The 26,787-nt window shown below is 42.7% G+C and overlaps 1 protein-coding gene across 1 annotated transcript in view; it reads left to right on the top strand.

Annotated features, from left to right (window-relative positions):
• PHF14 (PHD finger protein 14) overlaps window positions 1–26,787 on the top strand; it is a 1,276,961-nt gene that overhangs the window by 583,097 nt on the left and 667,077 nt on the right. The window contains exon 3 of the mRNA XM_044066759.1: window positions 9,578–9,689. Within this exon, the coding sequence (XP_043922694.1) occupies window positions 9,578–9,689 (112 nt within the window). The remainder of the gene's footprint in view (window positions 1–9,577; window positions 9,690–26,787) is intronic.

Genomic DNA, 26,787 nt, shown 5'->3' with positions numbered 1-26,787 from the left:
GCCTGGGTTGTATATGCTATCCTGTTTGTTTGTTTCCCCGTCTTATATTCTAGACTTCACTTCCCATCTAAGGGCAAGAAAGCTGCTAGTTTTTGGTGTGTCCATATGTCAGTCTTCTCCTAGCACATCAGCTCATGCTAAAGGCGGATGCACTGTACGTAAGAAAGGAGCCTGATCTTTGAAGACTGACCAGATGTATGGAGCTATAGATGTTGTGTTACGCAAGTCCCATTTGTTAGGAGTACTGGCGTGGATGATTCATTCAATATGGTAAGTTACCTACACAAGTGTAGTATCACAGGGGGACCATTTTAAGGTACAGTGTGGGGAAGAATAAAAAAGCATGCAGTGCTTAACAGAATTATCAGTTGCTTACTTGAGAGTGTGAAAGATTTATCAGGTAAAGTGTTGGCCAGTGGCATGTGGAGTGAAAGGTTTACCAGGGTATTTAACAAGTTCTGAGGTCAGTTGGAATATGCCATACCCTGTATAAAGATTTACTAATCTCTCTAAATATTTTTGACCAAATTCATGGAATCAGAGAGAGTCCATATTTCTTTGATTTCTTTTTTAGACTTTTCTTTGAAGTGCTGCCATTATTTTACAGAGCTTAGGAGAGTGTAGAATATTCTTGGTATAACCTTGTGAAGTAATATATACTTACTGAGTGTAGTAAATTAATTTGTAGTGGATGTCATGCTTGGATGATTGGCAGTGGTTATGGAGTATGTTCGTCTTTCCATTGTTAGTTAAAAGATAACTTGGAAATTGAATGTAGTATATGTGTGTGTGTGTGTGTGTGTGTGTGTGGGGGGGGATTCCTTTTATGAGGAGAAATCTTGATACTTTAAAAACTAAAGTCTGATGCTACCAAAAACACAGCAACTTGTGAAGCTTGCTGTTAACTTTTAAACCTTTTTGCTTGGGACATGTCTCATCTGCAACACCACACACTTCTGCTATATAAATATATGTAGTACATTGATGCGCTGATCATGCCCCAATATTTGGAAAAAGACAAATCAGTTAAGCACCAGACTAGTACAAGACATTACCTTGACAGATCTTAAGCACCCCCTGCTAAAGTTGTTAAAGTTGGGTCCAGCACTCAGCAGTAAAATCTGCCTGTACTTATCAGCAAAAGACAGCAGCAGAATAAAATACTTGGATGTTATGTGATCCTATCTCGCCTACATTCTGTACTCATGGGTTCGGAGCCGATCCTCGGCTCCGACTCGGCACGCTATACTATAGAGCGAAGTCTCTTATTGGCTGAGCTATTCTATATCCCAGGATGCACCACCACCAATTCCCCAGATCTCGTTTGCCGCTTTACAAGCAAAGACGTGGTCTCGAGCTTGGCTGAGCTAAGTGCTTTCTTTCTAAGAATTTTCTGTCAGGAATTTTCTTAAATTTAACCCAAAAGCTGTTTTAACAGCTATCGTTGTGTATGATTGACTTTTACTGATATTTTTTTGTGGTAAATTTGTATTTCAGGGTAAGGTTTCCGTTTAAGTTAGAGGGGCCTTCCCCTCGCGCGTGAGTGAGCCTTCTTGTGTGAGTTTTGTGAGGTGGTCAAGTACCCGTTTTTAGTTAGAGGGTTCTTGGCCCTCCTGTTGTGTGATTTATTTGTTGGTTTCCCTTGTTTAACTGTGGAGAGAAATTTTCGAAACCCATTGTACTGGGTTAGATACATTGCTATATATATATTTTTTCCCTGTGACTACTAACTGCTGGCAATTATGTCTAAAGAGCACAGACCCTCAGGGTTTAAAAAATGTACCCGTTGCAATTACAAGATGTCCATAACGGACGATCACTCCCTATGCGTGTACTGTTTAGGCCCCAAACACATTCAGGAGTCTTGTAGCGTGTGTCACGCTTTTTCCTGTCGAGTCCTCCAAGAGAGGAAAAACAAATTGATTCTAAAAGGGCTTATCAAACCTACTTTTGAAGAGGCCTTATCTTCCTCTTCTTCTCCCTCTAATAAAAAGAAATCATCTGCTCCGACCAGTCCGTCGGAACTGACCACAAAGAAATCTCGGCAGGCTTCTCCATCGGCTCCATGGACTTCGGAGCCGAGGGCGGAATGGTCTGCCTCGATGCCTCCAGCCTCGACTCCTCTGGCTTCGGAGCCGATGGCTGGAGCTTCAAGAGGTGGGTCACCTTCATCGGCTCCACTGATTTCGGAGCCGATGAGATTTGCCCGCTCAGACTCTTCCCCTTCGGCGCCGAAGTCCTCTTCGGCACCGAGGGAAATTACGATGGAGTCTCCTTCGGCACCGATTTTGATCGAGACAATTTGGAGCCGGTCCCCCAGTCCTTCGGAGCCGGTGGAGAAGTTTACTCGGACCCGTTCGATCTCCTCCCGGTCTTCCAAGATGTCGGAATCGGACATTGACAGGGTGCTCCAAAGGCTGTTTCAGTCTCCAGTCTTCCAAAAGTTAGTTTCGGCTCCAGCCCAGTCGGCATCGGCGCCGATGGTCCACCCTTTAGCCTTGGTTCCTCCTCCAATAGCCTCGGCACCGTTGGAGTCGGTGCTGGTGGAGCCGATGGAGGTTTCCGGGTCGGCTCCGACCCTTACTCCTACCCCGGCCTTCGGGTCGGAGTTCGGTACACGGACCTCTTCGGTCGGCCCCGGGGGTGATGCTTCGGGACCAGTGTTTTCGGTTCCAAGCCTCTCTCTCGGTGTGTCGGCTGTGGGAGTGCCGTCTGCTGTTATGGCTTTGGGGGTCGGACCTTCCCAGGATTCTGGGGGTCCGGCCTTTAGAGCCATGAGGAGTGCTTTGGCCAAATCTTCTTTGGCTACCTCCACCATCTCCCCGGCACCTTCCCTAGGCTCGGAGACTGGGTCCTTTGTAGTCCCCCTGTCTCAAGACAGCGGAGCCCTGGAGCCTGAGGTCACCCCCATTGGCGGTCCCCCTCTTCCTGGAGGTCCCTCTGAAGAGTCTTCGGAGGAGCCCCCAAGAAAAAAACAGTGCAAGAGGAAGCACGTCGACTCCCCTAACGAGTCTCTCACCTCTGACACCGATCTTGATGATGCGGAAGGGTCCCTCAAGTCGTCCTCGGATGATGTCTCCTTTGCGGACATCCTGGAAGTCCTCAAACAACGAGGCGGCTGGCAGACCAAACCCCCTTCCTCTGACGAGTCGGTGTTCCTCAAGGCCTTCGGGGCTCAGCCCTCTGCCTCCTGGGTGTCTCCGCCCTTCGATGAGCTCCTGGATTTGATCTCTCGAAGGGCGTGGGAACATCCAGATTCTGTGGAACCGGTGCCTGCTCGCCCTAACAAATTTTTGTCAGTGCCCCCGGAAAAGGAATTTCTCACCAAGGGTGTGGCTGTAGATGCTATGGTGGTGGCATCTGCTACCCAGCAAGATGTGGCAGAGGCTTCGACGTCCGTCCATCCTCCTAATAAGGAGTCTAGGAGCATGGACCGGTACGGGAAGCGCACCCCTTACTTCAGCAGCCTTTACCTTAAGGTCTCTGAATTACCTGATGCACTTCACTAGACTTCAGAGGGACCTGATCAAGGAACTCTCAGATACCCTCTCTGGTAACCTACCTGAGCAGTTAGCCCAGACGGTTAGCTCTCAGTTGGCTACTCTATCGTCGATATCGAACTCGTCCATGAGGCTCATTTCGTATGCAGCCGAGGGGGCGAGTAGAGCGGCGGTGGTGTTGCTCTACGGAGACAAGCCTGGCTCCGCCTGTGTCATTTTGCGGAGGCCTTCAAGTCTTTCTTTGCCGACGCTCCCTTTGATGGGTCCTCTTTGTTTGGATCCAAGGTAAAGGACACCTTGACCCGCTGTGAACAAGAGGGTAAGACTTTGACTGCCATAGGGGCACGGTTTTCCTCTCCCTTTCAGCCTTATCCCAAGGCTAAAAGAGGAGGGAAAATGTGGTTCCGTAAATCTCAGAAGAATTACCCCTCACAGCAGGACGATCCCCCTTCTAGAGGCAGAGGAGGGGGAAACTTTTCAGGAAGACGCCGTCCCAGAGGCGGCAGAGGCCCCCGCAACACTGGAGACCGCGAGTCCTTTCGTGGCTCTTCAACCTCTCAGCATCCCTGAAGGATTGCCCGACTGCGCAGCTCCGGAGCCAGTCGGGGGTCATTTTTCGAGGCACCTAAAGGCCTGGGAGAGTATCACTCAGGACCGATGGGTGCTCCGAATAATCGCCGAAGGTTACGTCACCCCCTTTTCGCACCCCCCCCTCCATCCAGGAAAATCCCAGACCCGCCACCCAGTCAACGGGATATTGCAGCCATCGAAATTTCAAAGCTGCTTCAAAAAGGAGTCATCCAACCGGTCCCCGTAGACCAGACCGGATTAGGGACTTACTCAAAATTCTTTTTGGTGCCAAAAAGACCGGGACTTGAGGCCCATTTTGGATCTCAGCAACCTGAATCGATCAGTCAAGAAGTCCAAGTTCCGGATGGTCACCTTACAATCCATTCTCCCGCTACTGGAGAAAGGTGTTTGGATGTGCTCCATAGATCTCAAGGACGCCTATTATCACATTCTGGTAGATCAGGCGTCCAGGAGACATCTGCGCTTCAGCCTGGGAGACAGTCATTTCCAGTTCTGCACTGCCCTTTGGTCTCACCACAGCCCCAGGGTGTTCACCAAATGTTTGGCGGTGGTGACTGCTCACCTGAGGAGTCTAGGATTCCAGGTGTTTCCGTATCTAGACGACTGGCTCCTAACTGCCACCTCTAGGCATCTACTATTACAGAACCTAGCAGCCACTATATCTCTAGGCACCTCCCTAGGAATCACCTTCAGTTGGGCAAAGTCTGTGTTGCTGCCATCTCAGCATATACGGTTTATCGGGGTAGAGATAGACTCAAGGCAAATGCGGGTCTATCTTCCTACAGAGAGAATAGAAACATTACAATCTCAAGTCCGAGCATTGCTCTTCAAACGCCGAGCCCCAGCAAGGATGGTCCTACAACTGTTGGGTTCCATGTCGGCTACCGTTCTCCTGGTCCCCTTAGCAAGATTGCACATGAGGATTCTCCAGTGGCTCCTGTCGGTCCAGTGGTCGTATCAGGAACGTCCTGTCAGTCACCACATTATAATCACAGAGACATGCAAACAGGACCTCCGTTGGTGGCTTATCTCCTCCAACCTGGATCAGGGGCGACCCTTCGTTCCTCCTCCTCCAGTGGCCACTTTGACTACGGACGCCTCCCAGACGGGGTGGGGGGGACATTACCTGGGCAGGTCAGTTCAAGGCAAGTGGCACCCCTACGAGAGTTCCCTACACATCAACATACTGGAAATGAGGGCGTTGCTTCTATCGCTTCAAGCACTACACAGCTACCTCCCCCAGGTTATGATTGCCGTTCAGTCCGACAACATGTCAGTAGTCTGGTACCTAAACAGGCAGGGAGGGACCAGGTCCTACCCTCTTTGCAGAGAGGCCATGAAAGTATGGAATTGGGCTGTTGCAACCAACCGTTTCTTGGTAGCAGCACACATTCCGGGGAGATCCAATGTGATAGCCGACAGACTGAGCAGAACCATTCTCTCCTCGCACGAGTGGTCTCTGAACGACAGAGTAGCATCTCAGATCTTCAGAAGATGGGGAACTCCTTGTTGCGACCTCTTTGCAACTCCCCTCAACACGAAATGTCTACAGTTCTTCTCTCTCGCCCCGGTTCCAGGGGGGTTTCCCAAGGACGCCCTAGTCCAAACTTGGCCCACCGGCTTACTGTACGCTTTTCCACCGGTTCCCCTTCTTCCCAGGGTGATCCAGAAAGTGATTCACTTGCAGTGCAAGATGATTTTAGTTGCCCCATACTGGCCTCGTCAAGTCTGGCTGCCATTCCTTCGGAAATACGCACTGGACGGTCCATGGTTCCTGGACCAGGTTCCAGATCTCTTGATCCACCAGTCGGGACAGCTTCACCAGTCCCTTCACTCACTGAGGTTAACAGCTTGGCTCCTCCACTTCCGACTATAGTCAGGAACCAGGTTTTGGACTCAGAAGTTATACATATCTTGTCCTCGGCCCACAAGAATTCGACTAAGAAGATGTATAATAGTAAGTGGAAGAGATTCGCCATTTGGGCCCAACTCCGGGGATTAGATCCCATTACTGCCCCGGTGGCTGAAGTTTTGAAATTTTTAGCTTCCTTATTCAATCAAGGTTCTTCGGTCTCCACCATTAAGGTTCAATTAGCAGCTATTTCTAATTTTCATGAAAGTATAGACCCACCTTTGATGAGCAATAAGTTGTGTAAAGCCTTCATGAAAGGTGCTGGGCTGCTACGTCCTCCAGTTTCTCATCCTGCTCCACCGTGGGATCTTAATTTCGTATTAGGTGCTTTGACCTCTTCCCCCTTCGAACCAGCAGCAACTTCTGACTTGAAATTTCTTTCCTGGAAGACTGCCTTTTTGGTGGCAATTACATCAGCCAGAAGAGTTTCGGAACTTCAAGCCCTATGTGTCAAACCGCCGTACCTGTTTTTTCACAAGGATAGAGTATCCCTTAGGCCTAATCCATCTTTTGTTCCCAAAGTTTGTTCTAGTTTTTGTCTTCAACAGTCTTTGGAACTTCCAGTTTTCTTCCCCAACTACTCAGACAGAGCAGAATATATCTTCCACTCATTGGATGTTCACAGACAATTGCGTTTCTACTTAGATAGGACGCACCAAACACGGAAAACAGATCAACTGTTTGTGTCCTTTTCAGACAATAAATTGGGCAAAGCCGTCACGAAGGTCACTGTTGCCAAGTGGATCAGAGACTGCATCTGTCATATTTATTTTCTTTCTAATAGAGAGCTTACAACCACTGTGAAAGCTCATTCTACAAGGGCTATGGCTACTTCAACAGCCTTTCATTCCAAGCTTGCCATTAGTGACATTTGTGCTGCGGCTACCTGGTCCTCTCCTCACACCTTTATTTCTCATTACAAATTGGATGTGGCATCTCGGGGGCGAGCTTCCTTCGGTTCCACAGTTCTCAGGAGTGTTTTCCAGTGAGCCACCCAGGAATCAGGTGCTAGGGACGACGTCCCATCAGTACAGAATGTAGGTGAGATAGGATCACATAACATCTTTTAGTTATGTACTTGCCATAACTTTAGATGTTTGGGATCCATCTCGCCTACATTCCTAATAACCCACCCTCCTTCCCCCTGCCTTGGAGATCAGAAGAGACCGGATGGTTCGAGTTCGACCGTTTCATCTTGAAACATCTGGCAATGTTATATCAGCAGTACATGTGTGTGTGCATGTGTGCGGACAAACAAGATCTGGGGAATTGGTGGGGGTGCATCCTGGGATATAGAATAGCTCAGCCAATAAGAGACTTCGCTCTATAGTATAGCGTGCCGAGTCGGAGCCGAGGATCGTCTCCGAACCCATGAGTACAGAATGTAGGCGAGATGGATCCCAAACATCTAAAGTTATGGTAAGTACATAACTAAAAGTTCTGCTCGCTGTCCATCAGTCATGTGTCCTGACTTCCTGTCATGAAGTTAGAAGTTACCATAATGACAGGATGTGTGTTTGCCTCCATTTTCTGATGAACATGAAGTCTGAAACCTAAAAGTTTGTCCTTATTTAATGTCTTCAATCCTCAGTAATTTGTCCAAAAAACAGACTTTATGAGGAACAGACCAAATGTATGAGACAAAAATCTTGACATTTTGCAAAACTGGATTGTTGAGAGGCATGGGAAGGTGAGTGTAAACAGAAGGGACTGTGTGAGACTTGTCTTTCTGACAGTGCTCACTAAGTGCTTTACAGCTTTGAAAGCCAGTAAAACACTTGGCATTTTTTGTTTGTTTCTTTTTTTGCTTTCGCTTGTAGTACATGGAGCAGATAAAAGTTCCATGTACTACTAAGAATTATGATCAGGCCTCCGATTTTAACTTGTTTGTTCTCGACATGGATGCCAAGAAATTCACCTCTCATGTTTTGCTCTCGAGATGAATTTCTTTGTATTCATGTCTCAAGCACGTAATAAGTCAGTTTGGATTGGAGACCCCATCATAATCCTATAATAAAGTACAAGACTGAGTACCCCAAGATACGGTCTCAAAATAAGAACCTTTTTCCTCTGTTTTTAATTAAATCTTTTCAGGCCTGTACTCCATCAGTTCTCTGGTATACTGGTCTTATCCTTGTTCCAAGGTTAGAGGTTGTGTTCCTTTAATTTGTTATAGTGACATTACTATCTGTGGTCATGCAGAAAAGCTTAGTATTCTAGAGATTGTCAGCCTTCTTTTATGGAGAAGACACAAGTTCTTTTGCTGAACAAGCTGCTTTGGTCAGCTGCTAATGGCTCCCGGTCTTGTTCCACTGTATGGTTCCTAATGAATGAAGGCACTTCCTTTCTAATAGTTATGTCATAGTTGTGTTTTTCATTGTTACTAATACTTTATATTTCTCTCTGATGGTTTAAATAAATATACTTTGGCTTTCAGCCTTGCATCTAGAATTTATTTTGTCTCTTCAAGAAAATAATGGTAAAATGAGTCATATTTTTGCAGAAGTGGATAATATAGCAATAACCCATGCCTGGGTGTGGGTAATGCTGGATTTACCCACGGTTGGCGTGGTTTGGTCACGAGGGCGAAGCCCGAGTGGCCAAACAAAGCCAACCGTGGGTAAATCCAGCATTACCCACACCCAGAAGTGGGTTATTGCTGTTATACAATGACATTATTTAAGAAAAAAAATAATTACTTTTCTTAAATAATGGCATTGTATAATGCCTCCTTGCTGCCCTTCCACAGCTGTCTGGTATTCTGCGGCAGTTCTGATGTACTGCACATGCGTATGCCTTCGCAGTACATCAGAACTGTGGGCAAAAGCAACGGAGAAAGCAAGATCTCCGTTGCTTTTTACAAACTGTCTCGCTATGTTAAAGGAGTTTAACATAGCGAGACAGCTTTAAAAAAAGCAACAGAGAATCTCCGTTGCTTTTTTTAAAGCTGTCTCGGTATGTTAAACCCATTTAACATAGCGAGACAGTTTTGAAAAAAGCAATGGAGAAAGCAAGATCTCCGTTGCTTTTTACAAACTGTCTCGCTATGTTAAAGGAGTTTAACATAGTGAGACAGCTTTAAAAAAGCAACGGAGAATCTCTGTTGCTTTTTTTAAAGCTGTCTCGCTATGTTAAACTCATTTAGCATAGCGAAACAGTGTGAAAAAAAAGTTATAGTAATGGAAAAAGTCTGTGTGACCGGACCTTTTTCCATTACTGTAACGTTGATTTACAACGTGCACGCTGACCAATCAGCGTGCACGTTTTTGAATATTAATGGGGGCAGTTTAATAATTACACTTTACCTATAAAATTCATTGTTTTGGTTTGTTGCATGTAATGCAACTCTTTTCTTACGCCATTTTCCAAATTTTCCTCTGCTTTAGGTTATTGATTCAGTTTTCTGTTGAAGCACTTTCATTTCTGTCTAATAAATATTTAAAATGTCATGTTGTCCTCCTTCCATCTCATGATTTAAGCAAATCTCTAAGCATGATTAGCTTACTATATATCTGAGTTTTGATAATGAATTGCTGATTGTTAATACAGTATGTTTTTTTTCTGAATTTTGCAGATGGGTCCATGTTGTCTGTGCCCTTTATGTTCCAGGGGTGGCATTTGGAGATATTGATAAATTGCGACCTGTAACTCTTACAGAAATGAACTATTCTAAATATGGAGCCAAGGTAAGATTATTAAAAAAAGATTATTTGAATTATGTTTTAATAAATGTATAATGAATAGTTGGTATGCTTTTCCATTGTGGGGTACAGAACTTAAGTCTGGTGACATTTTATGGAATTAATCCTTGAATACAGCTTTTCTTTATGATTTGATAGTCAGTGATTTTGCATTTATTTAGTTAAATCAAGTAGTCTTTTTGTTAGCTGCCAGCTGGAAAGGCAAATGAATTAATGATGTCTACTATGCATTTGCTGTCACATTTTTGTTGCCTTCAGTTCTGTACAGTATGATCATTTCTTAGAATTTTAGCTTGAGTAAAAATTGCACTGGAGTTTGATTAATTTTTTAAAGATGCTTCCCTTTAACATTTCATTAATGTAACCGGTTTTCTTCTTGATTTAGAAACACTCTTGAAGAAGTCAGCCAAAGTGCTGATGGCAACAATTGCCATTCTCTGGTATCTTTATTGTATATCATGTTTGTTTTTGGATTCATGCCATTTTATTGAAGTCAGTCGCTTCACTGGAAATGTGAGTACAATCTCACCATAAGTATAATAAATTGAATGAGATGTAACAAAAAGCCTGCCAGTGAAAGTACAACTGCTACATGCACCCTGTGCATGGTAAATTCTTCAATATGTATCTGTTATAAAAACATACATAGTCCCTGTAGGAGTGGGGACAGTATCTGCCAATCCCATAGCACCTTGCAGCCCTTTACATGTTATAATCACTGGCAAGATCCAAACTACATGTCATAGAGTAGAGTTCTAAAGACATGACTGTGATCCAGGTGACTCAAGTTGAGTAACGGCTTGGACACTGGAGAAACCAAATGGGAGAGGGTGGCCATTGTTGACTCACCCATCCTGGTTTGGCGGGTGGGGGGGAAGTGGGTTCTAATCACTGGCTGCTTTCTGCAGCGAAAGAGTGGAAGTTCACTCTTGCTGCAGAAATGGTGCAGGAACTGTGGAACTTGGGATGTCCTTCTGTTCTCATGTTGCAGTATTCTAAACATGAGGGATCATCCACCAGAGTTTACCCGAACATTCGGCCCATATACAAAAGCTTAGCCTGGCTGCTGTATGGTGCATGGGACGTCACACAACAGTACTATAAACCGTGGGCCATAAATGTGATGTTCGCATGCACAGACCTCAGAACTTCTCTGCCACCAGCTCGCTCATTCTGCTCCACACCACAGACATCTAAAAAGATAAGTACAGCGTTGGGGAGCCTTTATTTTTTTCTAGTTCTGGTTGCTGTTTTTTGCTTAATTATTAGCTGATTCCATCCATGTCATCTAGGAACGGAAAATGTAAGTGTGGACGTCAAATCCCACACAGACAACCACTACCTCTGTCTCTTTTGCTTAGGGCCTTCCCACAACTACAAATCCTGCTCTGTTTGCCAGTCATTTGTCGTGAAAACCCTACACAGCCATCCTGTGGCCTTCAGTCTTTTCGTTGAGAACCAACGCCTTAATAAAATAGCCTTGGGTATGGAAGCAACGTCTGGTGTATCAGCCAAACTGCCTAAGAAAAAAAGCCAAAGTTTCAAGGACTGAAAAAGCACTTGCACCTCCGGATTTGGATGTCCTGCCAGCCACCTATCTAGGGGCTGAGGTACGACTGATCCCTTCAGTGACTACAGCGGGTTCCCATTTTGGACACTGCTCTAGTTTCTCAGATTGGCACGTCCACAGAGGTAATACTGACATTGGTTTCCGATGTCGGGGGGGGGGCAGGTTCACTCGAATGCTCTTTGCCAGCTTCCATTACCAAGGAGACTTCTTCAATTCCTACTATGACCTTGGATCCTTGGCCTACGCCTACTCAGACCGAACCCAGGGCACCATCACTCAAAAAGAAGCAAAAAACTAAACACTTCTCTGATTCCTCTGAGGGTTTCCCGTATTGGCAAGCATTTTCCCAGTCACTTTTTCAGGCCTTCATGGCCCTTAGGCCTACTACTTCACAGTCTCCATCTGCTCTGCCAGCCTTGAGCCCCAGGCCTGCATCCTTAGGCCCCTTGCCTCAAGCTCCAGAAGGGTTCCTCTTCATCTTCTGATGAGTCCTTTTCTTAAACTTCACAACTGCCTCCCCCTTAGGATACTGCTCACCGGAAGATGACTCAATAGAAGGTGATTCCCCACCAGAAGACATTACATTGAGGAAACAATTACCAAAATTAGGGAGTATTTCAAGTTGGATTCTATTCAAATGAAAGAACTTCAATGACCTTCTCCAGATGGAATCCCCTTCTCTCCCAGCCATACCTCCAGTCATCCCTGCATACTTGGATGCCTTTGCCTCATTCTCCAAAGCTCCAGATTCTCAGCCACCTGCACCAAAGAGACCAGACAAGTTCTATAAAGTACATGACAACTGCAAATTTCTTATTAAGCCCCCTTGGAAAACCCTGCTGTAATTGCTGTCTCACTAGATAAGCAATCCAGACAGATTCCCTCGTCTTCTTTGCTTCCATCTGATAAAGACAGCAAAATGATGGACAGGTTAGGGAAGAAAATTTATTCATCTTCAACCATGGCCTTCAAAGCCCTCAACTACCAAACTCGTATGGTAAAATATGCACTGGTTCTAGTTTACCAGGCCTTAGACCAACTCCGTTCTTTTCTTGATTCCACCAGTAAAGCACAGGTTACCTCTAACCTCTCATTGGTTGCACAGGTTACTAGGCACTCCACAAAATGCAGCTATGATGCTGCCGAAGCATTGTGTAGATCAGCTGCCTCTGCCTCTGTCTTTTGGAGGTACTCCTGGCTTAGGTTACAACCACTGTCTGATGATTTCAAAAGTAAAAATCATGGATGCTCCTCTTGATAACAGTTTTCTTTTTGGTAAACAGTCAGCAGAGCTTTTTAAGACCCTGCAAGAGAAAAGCAAAGAGTTGTAGGACTTCAAGTATCTCTTTGTATCACCATTGCAAAAGTTTAACAGAAACTACCTTGCCAAACCCAGATTTGTCAGGAAGGCCTCCACACCACCCTCTTCAAAACAAAGAAAAGGTGCCAGGAAATCATCTGCCAAGCCCGCCTTCTCCCAATCTACTCCTAGACAGCCCTTTCCTGACAGGACCAACAATGCGTGACTATCAGACACCTATCAATAAACTTCCCCTTTCTGCCTGCCTCTCTCATTGTTTTCCTCTGTAGAAACACAATCACCTCAGACAACTGGGTCTTCTCAATAGTGAAAAAAGGATATTTCATAACATGGAAAGAAAAACCCATCCAAAAGAAATCCCACACCCACCAAAGGACCAAATTCACCTCATCTCACAGGTCATTCAAGATCTTGTCTGTCAGGGCACAGTTCAGAAGGTCCCACCTGGACAGGAATGCCTAGGGATTTATTGAAGACTCTTCTTAGTCCCAAGAAAGGATGGACCATGGAGACCCATCCTGGACCTGTCCCTCCTAAACTCCTTTCAACATGTTCCCACCATCTGCATGCTCTCCCTTCAAACTCTTCTTCCGCTATTGACCCCCAGTTCTTGTCTGGGCACTGTAGACCTTAAGGACGCATATATTCACATACCTATCCACCCATCTTATCAAAAATACTTGCATTTTGCTGTACAATCATTGCATTATCAGTTTACTGCCTTGCCTTTTGGTTTGTCCACCGCACCAAGGGTATTCACAAAATGCCTAGCTCCAGTGATGGTCTTTTGCACAACAAAAGGCGTTTAAAACTACCCTTACCTGGATGATCTGCTTATCCAGACAGATCACCCAAATACCCTCTAAAGGCATTTACTGTTCACCATTTTCCTCCTAGAAGCCTTAGGCTGCACCATCAACCAGCTGAAGTCCTCCCTGACCCCTTCACAAGATCAGGTGTTCCTGGCGTGCAGAGTAAGGACAGATCTGATGAAGGCCTTCCTCCTCCCCGAAAAGGTCACATCTTTAACCTCATACTTCAATGACCTTCTCCTAGCCAGCTGTATTTTGGCAAGGGAGTTACTGCATCTCTTGGGGTTCATGACAGCCACACTTCCAGTGCTGCCCCTAGCCAGATTACACATGAGAAGGTACCTGAAGAATGTTTGGTTCCAACACACCTACCCATTAGAATTTCAGATTCCCTTCCTTCCATGTCTCAAGAAATAGATCTATTGGTGGATCCAGCAAGTGCACCTGAACCCAGGATTACCTGTACAGCCTCTCCCCTGCGGCTCAGCAGGTGTACATAGATGCATGGGGTGGGGAGTAACTATGAATGGTCTGAAGGTTCAGGGACGTTGGGACCACCAGCAAAGGAAAAACACATAAACATCTGGGAAATGACTGTCCTTATCCTAGCCCTAAAAACATTCCTCCCCTTCATACACCCAGGACCTCTAAAAATCTTCACAGACACCACAGTCCTGTGGTACATCAACAAACAAGGGGGAACAAAATGCTACTTACTTTGCAGGCTGGCTGTCCAAGCTTGGGAAATGCCCACCCTCTCCAAGATAATACTGCAAGCAGTTTACATTCCATCACAAAACAATGTACAGGCGGATGCTCTCTGCAGGTCAATATCTCTGAACCACGAATGGATGTTGCACAGGGATGTGTTTCTAGATATAGTCCACCATTGGGGTAGACCTCAAATAAATCTGTTTGCCTCCCCTCAGAATGAACAACTACAGCTATTCTGCAAAGGACTCCCTCTCCTCAGGCATGGAAGGGTGGACACATTCTCAATTTCCTGGAAGGGGATGTTTCTTTATGCATTACCCCCCTTTGCTCTCATACAGAAAGTCCTGCCGAAGATTCATCAGGACAGTCAACAAAATCTTGCTGGTGACTCCCCTTTTAGCTAAGGCAGCATTGGTCCCCCCCTTCTTTTTTTTCAGTAGCCAAGGGCAATCACCACAGGTTACGTCACAAGGTAGACCTCATTACACAACAGAAGGGATCTCTCATCCACCCACACCTACAAATCCTTAAATTGACCCTGTGGATGACAAACTTCTGATACCTTTTAGACACCCTTACTCAGAGAATGTGTTTTTGGTCCTGCAGGAGATCCTACCTATCTAAAATGGAAAAGGTTCTCCAATTGGTGTATTCACACACAACTACATCCTTTTCAGGCAGATGAACCAATAGTTTTGTCTAACTTGTGTGAGCTACTTAAGAAAGAACATTCATATTCCTCAGTGAAAGCCCATTTATCAGCTATTTCCCCTTGCGTACCTCTCAGTCTGCCTTTGCTATCCAGAATCGAGGTAAAGCTTTTTCTTACAAGTGTGCTGCATTGCAGGACACCAAGAAAACCCATTCCCCCTCCTTGGGACCTGAATTACGTTCTTGAAAAACTTACCACTGCACCTTTTGAGCCAGCAGCATCAGCAGCTCTGAAGATGTTGATTTGGAAAACAGTGCTTCTAGTAGCCCTGACTTTGGCTAGGAGGGTTTCAGAGCTTCAGGTACTCATGGCTATCCCACCATACCTGGAATTTCATAAGGATAGGGTCTGTCTTTGCACAAACCCATCCTTCATGCCTAAAGGGGTCAGTGGACTTTTGCTTAACCAGCCCATCCACCTGCCCACTTTCTTTCCTTCTGCACAGAATGACAGTGAGAGTGTGCTCCATTCCCTTGATGTTCACAGGCAACTTAGATTTTACCTGGACAAGACTAAGAATATCAGAAAGTCTAACCAGTTGTTTGTATCCTTTCACTGCAGGGCTCTGGGGAAAGCTGTCTCCCAACAGTTTCTTCTTGGATTTACAACACTATTACCTTTTGCTTCTCTTTCCATGGCAAACACCTTTCCTGCACTGTGAGGGCCCACTCTACTAGGGCTGTGGCCTCCTCAGGAGCTTTTTTCAAAGACTTAGATACTGCCACTATCCTAGAGGCAGCCACATGGTCTTCAGTCCACACATTCACTAAACATTACAAGCTGGACTGCATCTCCAAGGATAGGGCAAGCTTTTCAAAAGCCATCCTGCATGGTTTCATAGAAGGTTCTTCTTCCACCACCCATAACACATGGTGAGCTTTGTTACTCTCCCTCATGTTTAGAATACTGTCCAAGTTGGGCATTCAGTTCTGAGGTCTGTGCATGTGGACATCACATTTATGTCCCATGGTTTATGGTACCTACATGTGATGTCCCACGCACCATACAGCAGCCAGGCTAAGCTTTTGTATATGGGCCGGATGTTCATGTCGCCTCAGGTGGAGGATCCCTCATGTTTAGAATACTGCAACATGGAAGAGAAAGACTATGGTTATGGTAAAATTTGACACTACTATTCTTTTTGCATAGCAAGCTGATGATGATAGCCATATGTGTGAACACACATGCATTTGTGGGAAGGGCATAGTATGCTGCTGCAGTAATGTGGGTGCCTATGCTGGCTGCCTGGTACAGTGTTAAGACTTAAAGAAAAATGTCCCACTTGTCTGTGTTAATTTAATGAGGGTTTCAGACCAAGACAGGTGGCAGAACAGGAGTTGAGGCAGGCAGGGAAAATAATTGTTGACTACATCATCTCTTCCCTGTGGTTTCTTTGGGCTGCTATTCTATGCAATTTGCAGTGTAGGCAGGAGGTGGCTTTTGGAGCTGCCATAGCTCCCAGTGGCCTTCATACTTGCTCATATTATAGCCACCACTTCATTTGGATGTTGCCTAAGTTTGCGGTCACATTGTTAAAGACAGGGGAATGAAGTCAAAGGGGCTTGGAGTCAAAAAGTGCATGAAAAAAAATCATCTCCAAGATCTTTGCATCTTGGTGGTAAGAATATTTCCCCAGTTGCAGTGTCTTCCCTTTCCATTTACTCAGTTTTGTTATTTTTAGTGTACTGGAATTAAATCCTGTGTGATTTGCAACTTGTCTAGGGTTATCTTTTTTATCACATTACTTAATATAATTTTCTGTGCTATCCATAAACAGTACTGTTTGCAGTCATAATCAACAAAAGCAAAATTAGAACAGTGGAATGAAAATTAAATGTTAAATATCTGACATCAAAAGAAAATCAAGTTATTTGTTCTGATTTGATAAAGAAACAAATTGTAATAGGTCTTAGCAGTATTAATAACAGCTGCATTGGCAGCAGTGAAACTAACAATATGAGTAACCATGATTAACTAGAACATACTACAACCCACAGAAGCTTGGAGAAGAATTAAAAGAGGAAAAACAGGATGGAATAATGCTATTGAAGATAGCTAGACAAAGGAAACCAGTAGGAAGGAAAATAAAAAGGACAAAGAAGATGAAAGGAAGGATGTAATGGGAACTGGAAAAGCAGTCAGAGATGATATAAGTAATGCAACAGTCTGGTAAAACAGGTATCTCCCATCTTATGAAGCTAGACTTACCTTGGTCTGAATCCAAATTGTTCATCTCCCATCTTATGAAGCTAGACTTACCTTGGTCTGAATCCAAACTGTTCATCTCCCATCTTACTTTCTACTTCTCTGTGTATCTATTTATCAGTCACCATCTACAGTACTTTCATGCAGAGTGATAGGAGTTTGATACCTCTTTATTTCCTGTTGTTGTGATTGTCCCTTTTGTTCTTGTACACTGGTACTAGAATGCTTATTCATTAGCCATCTAGGGTATGCCTTTCTCTCCATACTTCTATGAATTCCCTCTAGAGCCATTTCTCCCCCAACATACCCAACATTTTGAGCAAATCTGCCATGAGCTTATCCGAGCCTGCTGCATTCCCTGACTTCATTTTCTTTAGTGCTCTTCCTACTTTTTTCTGTGGTGGACTCCACTTCTTTTTCTTTCCTCATATGCTATACCTTGGGTAGTACAGCTTTTGTGGGTCTGCCTTTGGTGTCCTGTGGACTAGTGAGCAGGTTGTTGCTGGCATGCCCTTCTAACCATCCTCAAGTTAAGCAGGTTTTGAAGTGGGTGTTTGCATATCGGTAGTTCCCCCTTGGATCTTAACTTTGAACTTGAAAGATTAGACTTTTCCATTTTAACCAGCTCATCAGGCTGATTTGAGGTTCTTAACATTGAAGATTGTTTTACTTGTTGGATTGATTTCTGCTTGGAGAGTATCTGAGTTACAAGTGCATGGTGGGTCAACCCTACCTCATTTTTCACTAGGACTTGTACAGGGATTCCTTAAGAACTAACCCTTTTTTATGCCTAAAGTGATCTTAAAGATTACTTTGAGTCAGCTAATTAATCTTTCTGTCTTCATCCTTGGCCCCAAGAACAAGGGAGAAAAGATTCTTCACACTCTCTCAGGCAGCTCAGGTGTTACCTAGACAAAACTCAAGCCTTCAGCCTCGAGACCAGCTATTTGTCTCCTATGATGGGAAGATGATAGGAGGAGATGACACCCACTGTCCAACTAGACAGATTTTATGTGGTTGTTCATGCTATTGCTTTTTGTTATACATCCATAATATGATACTTCCAGGCAGGGTTGGGACCCATTCCATTAAGGTTTTTTTTTTTTTTTTTTTTTGCTTCAGTGGCTGTCTGGAAATTGGTAGAGTCTAAAAGTATGCTAGAAGCAGCAACTTGGTCCCCTGGGCATACTTTTACAAAGCTCTACAGACTGGATTCCTTTTCTAGGTTCAAATCAGGCTTTGTTGGGCCCATTTTCCACTGGCTGTTGGATTCTTAACTTTCTTTTCCTCTTCTCCGTTTTTCTTTCTAATTAATGGTAATCTATCCAAATTGCTTAGGCTACTATAACAGTGATTTAATTTTGAAAATAGTACAGTTGCGTAAATCAAATTACCACAGCAATTGATGTAGTATATCATTGTTGCATTAGCCACAATATCCCTCCAACCCCCTTCTTTTGATGTGATTTTTTTGGCATTGCCAGGGTTTGGGAGTATTTATCTTTGAATAAATAGTATACCTTTTAGCATGTTTTCTAGTATTATAATTTCCAAGACTCTTGACTCCCTTTTCTGGGTAATAAAATTGTGAATGTTTTGGCACTCTTAACTGTTCATTAGTTGGAGCTCCCCTCAAGCTTCATACAGTTGCATGTTAGGCAGTATTTAAGTTTGAAATGTTGGCCAGTAAGAGGGGGTAGGACCCAACAGGAGAACATCTGCTGTTGTGATAAGCTTACATACACAACTCTACTTTATTTCTAGCCACAATTTGCACAGTACTGAATGTTTGTTTTCATTAGTCCATTGGTGTGGCTGGTCTCGAAATTTCAGATAAGTACTCCATTGGGAAAAATTACTTACCTGTTGTTTATATGCTGGCCTGCTTAACTTTTGGGCATCAGACTAGGCATCAGATTCTGAAGGAAAAAGTTAAGTTATTTAGAGTATGGAAAAATTAAATCATTCATAAGTTTTCCACAGTAAGCCTGAATTTTGTCAAGGACCTGAGCATGACATGCCTAACTGCCCCATTGTTCTGAGTTTTACCAGAGGACATTCAGTTGGATAGCTACATTTCCATGGGATTCATTAGCTTAAGAAAAATCATGTGTCTGGTCTCCCACTTTTGTAGCAGCAGTCAGGTCTAGTGCTGGTGTCCTGCTGAAATCGTAGTTGTACTCTGAGGAATGCTTTGATATTTTAGAGAATAAATATCAGGAATCAACAGCAAATTGTCTGCATCAGAATGCCTCCCTATGCTCAAGTTTTTTTTGATGTGGTAATGCACCTTTGCAGCCCACCAGTCTAGCATCTTGATCTGCAAGGGTCTTGGGTTTGACCACTCCTGAGGCTACCGTGCTCTTGGATGTAGGCATTTCATCCGAGCTGAAACCACTCTGTTATCAGTCTATCCTGAGGCCTCTTCTTAGGTCTTGTGTTCCAAAGTTCTGATCACAGTTATCAAATATGAGTTGGCATCCCCTTTTTGTTAGTGTGCAAGGGTATCAGCTGTGCTCAGATTGTGGTCTTGCGCACATTCCTGCAACCCATGACCTTCAAGGTAAACCAATGCAACCTAGTCCAAGCCAACGTTGATTTCAACTGGGTTGTCATAGCCAGCACTGGATGGACCTTTTTTCCTTTCTCTTTCCAGTTTTCTTACAGGAATTTTACAAGCTGACCCAGGACTTTATGGAATTTCTGAAAACAAGGCAGCCATCCTCGGAAGAGCACTCGGTGGCAGGCTTCTCTCTCATAAATTAGTAAGGGAATCTTTACCCCCCCCCCCTGAGGAATCTAATACCGATGATGTGGTGGCAAACGAGTTGGCCTATTTAGACTAAATGTCCTCTCCTTGTCTGCCATTAAGGGCACCTTGTCCTTTGCATCTCTCCCAGAAGATAGGTGTCTCATTTGGAAAAAAAAAACTTTCTTAGAATGAGGGAGAAATTTAAATGAGAGGCTAAGGAGTTTTCCAAAGGCCAGATGAGATGGTGGGAACTTTTGACCTTTCTTCATTCCATGCTGCTAGCCTTTCCTCCAGTCACATAAACCCTAGATGATGTTTTTGCTAATACATCCTTGCATCTAAATTCCCAAGCCCCTGCTTCTAGGAAGTCTGTGGCTTTTAAAGAAGTAGCAGCTGAGAATGATTGAATTTTGTTATCTGTGTTATATTGGTGAGTGAACTGTAAAGCATATACTTCACTTTGCCACTGATGTTTAGAAGGATACAAAATGGACTGAAGGAGTAACTCTAAGTAAAGTAGTTTTTGTTCATTATAATATTTGCATAAAAAAGTATGATATAAATTACAGTGTTATCATTTAAAACAGTTTTGCATATGGTGCAGTCAGAGGTATTATAAATGTGAGGTGATGGGGGGTGATCTTACCAGTGACTGATGTGTATGTTAAAGGTATTAAAGCAAGTAAGTAATTTTTCTTAGTTGTAATTTATCCAAGCATTTTGTTGGGGCAGGGTGAGAGAGGCTGGAGAGAAGCAAGATAAAGTTAATGTACTGTTGTGATCTTTGGTACTGGGTGGAGGTGTAGAAATGTATTCATCACATTATATGTAGAATTAAGATACTAATCTGTGTTTTTACCAGGGTGGAATTTTTAAATGAATGTCCTTGATTTAATCTATAGACATTTTTAAGCAAATTGGTTTGAAAAATAAGTCAAAATGATGAAAAGCATGGACAATGGTAGTTTTCTTGTATTTGCCAAGTCATTAGTTATTTTTTCCATTTGCAAATGCTCTCAGTGGGTGACAAGAAGTCTACAGGTGCAACCAATTTCCATCAGAAATGTGTACAGTGTGGTTTGAGTGAAATTGACAAAGATTCATTCGTCTTCTAGGTTAATAGCATTTTTTCCTCATTACCAACTGCTTTTTACTTGGAGACAACCTGTCTGCAGGTTCAAGTAATCAATCATTAGTCATCTGAACACTGTACTTGGTACAATGTAGTTGGCGTTTTAACATTTAAAAGCGCATTGGCAAGAAGTTTAGTGAAAAATAAATACATTTTGAAATTGAGAGAGGTGAATAAGACATACATGTAGTTTCTTCCCCAGCAGTCTTAATACTTTAGTGCGTTTAACGAAACATTATGCAGTTCAATGTATTTAACTTGTGCACTTTTTCATAGGGCTAAAAGTTATTTACTGAAAACATGCAAACTGTTTTTCACATCTGGGAGAGGAATATAAATAAGAAAAAAAAAAGATTGCAGTGTTATGTAGGAATGCAGGCTCTGACATGCACTTTATGATGAGTAATCTTCATTTTAGACAGGGTAATGCCTGTGGGTGGAGTTGTCATTTGGGGACAGCTACTCCCATCTGGAGGGGTAAGCTTCATTTTTGAAAGTGTGCATAGTTTTATGTATGTGTTGTAAGTTAAAATGAATTGTGGGATTCTGAAAATTTGTTTCGTTTCTTACTGGAGTGTTTTCATTGAAGTAAAAAGATCTGAAAAATGTAATACAGGTTCAAATGGAGGTGGAAGAAGCAACTGCATAAGAGTTCAGCCTGCTGAACAATGCTGAGTGCAATGTGCATTCAAAACAACTGTCATGTATAATAGGTGAGAGTAACAGCTTTTTATCATAATAGCTACACTTTCCATATTGTCATGGTATATAAATGGCCTTACAGGTATAGGCAAAACCAAATAGTATTGAATTGCATCTAGAAATCTAGAGTACAGATAGCAGTGTCACAGGAGGCGTATTTGGATAGAAGTAATAATTTGACAACAGAAGGTTTTCAGGGTGGACATTCAGCAGAATATTAGGGACACAGGGAAAAGGGGAGTAATAATATGGATTTCTAGAGTGGCTCCAAAAAATGATAGAAAAGGAAAATTAGATAACAATAGCAGATTTTTTGACAGTAAGGGGTTACTGGCAGAGAATGAGGATTATACTGAAATGTATTTATATTTCACTTAAAGCTATTTTTATTGAGCTTAATAAAATTTTAAGAGAAATAAATCCGCTTTCGGCAAGTATTTTTTATGGGTGGGGACTGGAACTTGGTTTGCAGTAGTGAGACTGTATCAAGAACTAGAAGGGAATATTTAACAAGAGGATACAGATTTCTAAAAAAGTGTATGGAAACATTTGGTATGGAAAATGTGAATTCACTAGTGGATATTGCATATTTTGACATTTACTGTTATAGTATGTTACCTGTATAACTGTAGTATGTTTTTCATAAAATCAGAATTGCAGTACTACTTACAAATTGGACGATTCCCACAGCTCAAGCAAAATGGGTGGAGAAAGCCGAACCAGAGTCCAGAATGCCTTGCAGGATTTTATTATTCTTGAAGGTACAATAACTGGGCTAAGCTGGAAAGAAGTTATGTTTAACAAAACCATGTGTATTTAAGTGAAAGCTTTAACATATAAAATAGATAGTGGAGAGTGGGTTAAAATGAAAATGTAGTCTGAAAACAGGGTAGAATGAAAGGAGAAAGATGTTGGGGAGAAATAATACAAAATATTTAGAGGGGCTGACAAAGGTCGAAGTATTGTAGAGTAAACAGAATTTCACAGAACAGGAAAAGGAGCAGCTGTAGAGTGCTAAAGGGAAAATAAGAGAGGATTTGGATAATATGGGCGAGTTTAGAAAGGTTGCTGTTAAGCAACTACTTTTTGATAACTACTCCAGAGTATAGAGTTATTTAGCACAATGACTAGACAACAGAAAGTAGAACTGGTTGCTCCCAAAGTTGGCAATCAGCTCAGGAAAGAGAGACATCAGTGTGAAAGAGATGATGGCAGCCTGGTCTAGTCACGAAAGCATTTATACCCAATTGTTATCTGGAGACCTTGCATATCCTAACAGACACCACCACAGTAATGCAGTTGATCAGCAAACAGGGAGTGACCCACTCTTATCTACAATACTAAAATGCTGACAGGCTGTGGAAGCATAGGATTTGGCTCAAGAGTTTGTACTGACCCTCAAGGCCTCATTAGCAAACTAGTTAAATGTGAGCCAAAAGCAGACCTTTTTGCTTCTACAGAAAACAAACAGTTGAAGAAAATTTGCACCAGGATCCTGAGGGCCTAGGCAAGAGATACCGTCTCAGTAACTTCGGCAGGTCTATTTCTCTGTGCCTTTTGAAAAGTACCCTTAATTTTCTGGGTCTTAGAGAAGGTAAAGGAGGACAAACCAAAATGCTGATCATAACATCCTTTTAGCCCGGGCAGCATTAGTTCTTCCTTAGCCAAGTCCATGGCATAGAAGGATGAAGCCCTGACCATGTGCTAGGTGACCTGAGTTTAAATAGTGGGTTGGGTACCTGTAGGAGCCGGCTGGGAAGGGTGGAAGTGAGAGGCTGTTGCCAGCTTGCCCATCCTGGGATGAGAGACATGGCACATACCACAAGATTGAAAGAGCACTAGGTGTTACCTTTTGGGATTTGACCCTGTCAAACCCATGCTGTCATGGTTTGTTTTCACCAGGTTGCCAAGGGGAATTAGGTGTGGCAAGGCAAGTTCTCCTTGGGAGACAGCAGTGATGGCAAGGGGAATGCTTCCAAGGGGAGAGGATAAGTCCAGCTCTTCCACCCAGGGCCAGAAAGCTGGCTCCGTTCCCTAATACCCAGCTGTCACTGGAGAGGGGGAGGGGGCTAATCAAGATTCATGGGTAGGAATGAATTGGCCATAGGACTGACGCCAAGACCGAGAATTTCCACATCATGTCAGTCTCGAATGAATGGGCTAGTTGTTTGCTGGATGTGGAACCATTGAGTTAGGTCCTGTGGGGAGAACAATTTTTTTTTTTCTCTGGGCCTTAATAAGGACAGATCCAGTCTAGTTGCCTCAGGACATAGACATCTTGGCTCAGAACAAGGGAGTCAATTATACATTCCAACCTACAGACTCTGGAGATGAAAGCTTAGATCGTTTTACTGTCATCTGTTTTAGACCTGTGTTTTCAGATGACGGGCTGTCTATTTTGAGAGAGGCTAGGAAATTAAACATAAGGAGGTCATACCTAATTTAATAGAGAAGAGTCTGTATTTAATACCTTAAAAATATGTCAGGACCAAAACACAGTGTAAGTGCTGATCCTCACACAGTTGTCAGACCTTTGTAAAACTGGACAATCTTATGACTCAGTCAAGGTATGTGCTTCAGCCGTCTTGGCTTACCTAATAAGGGTTCCACTCAATTCTGTGTTACCAGAAGCAGTTTCTTCTACGTTTCAGATCCCCCCCAAGAGACACACTACTCCGGACCTCAGTCATATTATAGAGAAACTTTCCTTTACCACTTTTATACTAACTACTTCTACATCACTCAAATTTCTCTCTCAGTGTTTTCTTAGTGGCAGTTACCTCTGCTATAAGAATATGTGAGTTGCAGGCCTTTTTTGCAAAGAACTCAGCTTAATCTTCCACAAGGATAAGGTCTTTCTACATACTTATCCAACCTTATTATATATATGTTTTTTGTTTGTTTCAATTTGTTAAGCAAGATAGAACACAAATTCGTGTGAACATATTTCAAGCTCAGTTCTGAGAAAAAATAATGAAGATAGAAGAAATTCAAAACTAAAACTGACAGTGTCCCAGGCTGTCGAACTCCCTGTATTTTTCCTTCCCAGAACAAAGGGGAAACAATCCTACTTTCTCTGGACATGAATTGCCAACTGAAAGTTTACATAGAACTAAGCAAATTAGAATATGTGGACATTTGTTCATTTCATTTGCTAAGGGAAAGAAAGAATGGCAAATGTGCAAAAAAATAAGAAGCAACCCAATGCTCTGCACGTACGGAAATGTACGGCCAAACCATTCACAATACAAGCACCAGTGGCCAGCATAGAGTGCACCAAGCACTTTAGAAAATAATTATAGCATGAATCCTTTATTCAGACCAGTTTCGGCTAACCAGCCTTCTTCAGTGAAAAAGCATTTTACAAATTTTACATGACATGACAATATATACACTCCCCCAACCAATGACAAACATGGTCCAACCCAAATACTACAAATACATTAAATGTTAATGAGACAACATTATAGATCAATAGTATATATCTATAATACATATAAATGTAAAAATAACAAAATATGCAAAAATAATTTTATATATATAAGCAGATAAACATACATACTATATATATATATATATATATATATATGTATATATATATATATATATATATATATATATATATATATATACAAAATATGATGAATATATATATAGAATATATAAACAATATATAAAAAAAAGAAAAGCAGTGATCTGTGGTATCTTTCATAAGTGGTCATTGAGTCCAGGAGAAAATAATGCTCCTAAATTGATGATCCAATACTTTTCTTTATGGTTAAGAATAGTGTGCCAACCTTGCTGGTTACTCCTATGACCAATGATTCTGTCTATTACCATGAATCTAAATTAAGCATTAGGATGTTTGATAGTATGTCTATATAGGGCATTCGTCTTTCTTTTGTTTCGGACATCACTTCTATGTTCTGACCTCCTTATTCTTAATGAACGAGACGTTTGACCCACATAAAAGGCGGAACACTTACTATCCAGCTGCTGGCACAATTGCCAAAAACCTTAAGATCATGCACCCTACTTGTGTTGGCACTAGTAAATTGTTTGAGTTTGCTCACAAATTGACATGACCCATGAAAATGTATTCCAGCCTCCCACATCGAGAAATACAAGGTGCTTGCCCTTTAAAAAAAAAAAAAAAAAAAAAAAAAACACTGTGTAACAGTGACCAAAAATTGTGCTAAATCCACCTATTTCCAGTTTTTCCTTGAGATGTTAAAACCATGAGGATTTCTAGCTGTGACAAGTGTTTTGACAGGTATATGCTGAAAGGGGCATTATGTTTAGGGATCAGCCTAATGAGTTCCATGTACAGTGTAACATTTACATCCCTGGGTCTGGATGAAATACCTGTACAATAAAAAGTATCTCATTATAATAATAGATGCATTGTGATCAAAGGGCAGTTCATTGTTAACATAAGTTCCCAGATCTCTAGCTATGGGATCAGATTTTAGGGATGTTTTAGCAACGTGATAGTTACAAGGGATTTTTGGTAGATTGATTGTTTTACTTATTTTTTTTTTTATTTTACTCCAGCTTTCCCTCGACCAAGTTATCCTGAATAACCCAGACTGGAAACAGTTGTACTGTCTGATCAATATCTTATTAGCCCAAGTCTGGTGGGCTTTTGGCAAGGCACATACTGGCCAGTAAGAGTGGGTAGAACACTTTCACCTTTGTTTATGTCCATGGGCATTTCAGAGTCCTTTCCATTAGGGTTTTGACACAACCAATACCTTCTTAGAGGGATCAGTACGCAGGTCATCCTAGAAGCAACCACTTGGTCATCTGTACACAGATATTCCTAATGGTGTAATGGTATTGTGACCTGGACCAGGGCAAGCTTTGTCTGTACCATCTTACAGTGACTCTTACACCCATCCTTTGGTCCATAAACTGTGAGAATCTTCTCAAAAGTGATCTCTGCAACAGTTAATTATATGATGACCATTGTTCAGTTGTGTTAGGAATTTATATTCAGTGTTGCAGTACTAGTTCCTTCCCTACACCTTGTTTTTCTTCAAAACTGGTGTACATCCTTGGGTAGGGGTACTCCAGTTACTTTTCTTTATTCATTCCCCTATCTGATCCCCTGTCCATGAAGCTTCTTTTGTCAAGGCTGGCTTAAAACTGTAGCTTGGGAGT

Source organism: Protopterus annectens, chromosome 3.part1, assembly GCF_019279795.1.
Source record: "Protopterus annectens isolate FY-2018-M chromosome 3.part1, PAN1.0, whole genome shotgun sequence".
NCBI classification, from domain to species: domain Eukaryota; kingdom Metazoa; phylum Chordata; order Ceratodontiformes; family Protopteridae; genus Protopterus; species Protopterus annectens.
Note: the sequence above shows the minus strand (reverse complement) of the source record. Positions and strands in the feature narration are given on the sequence as shown.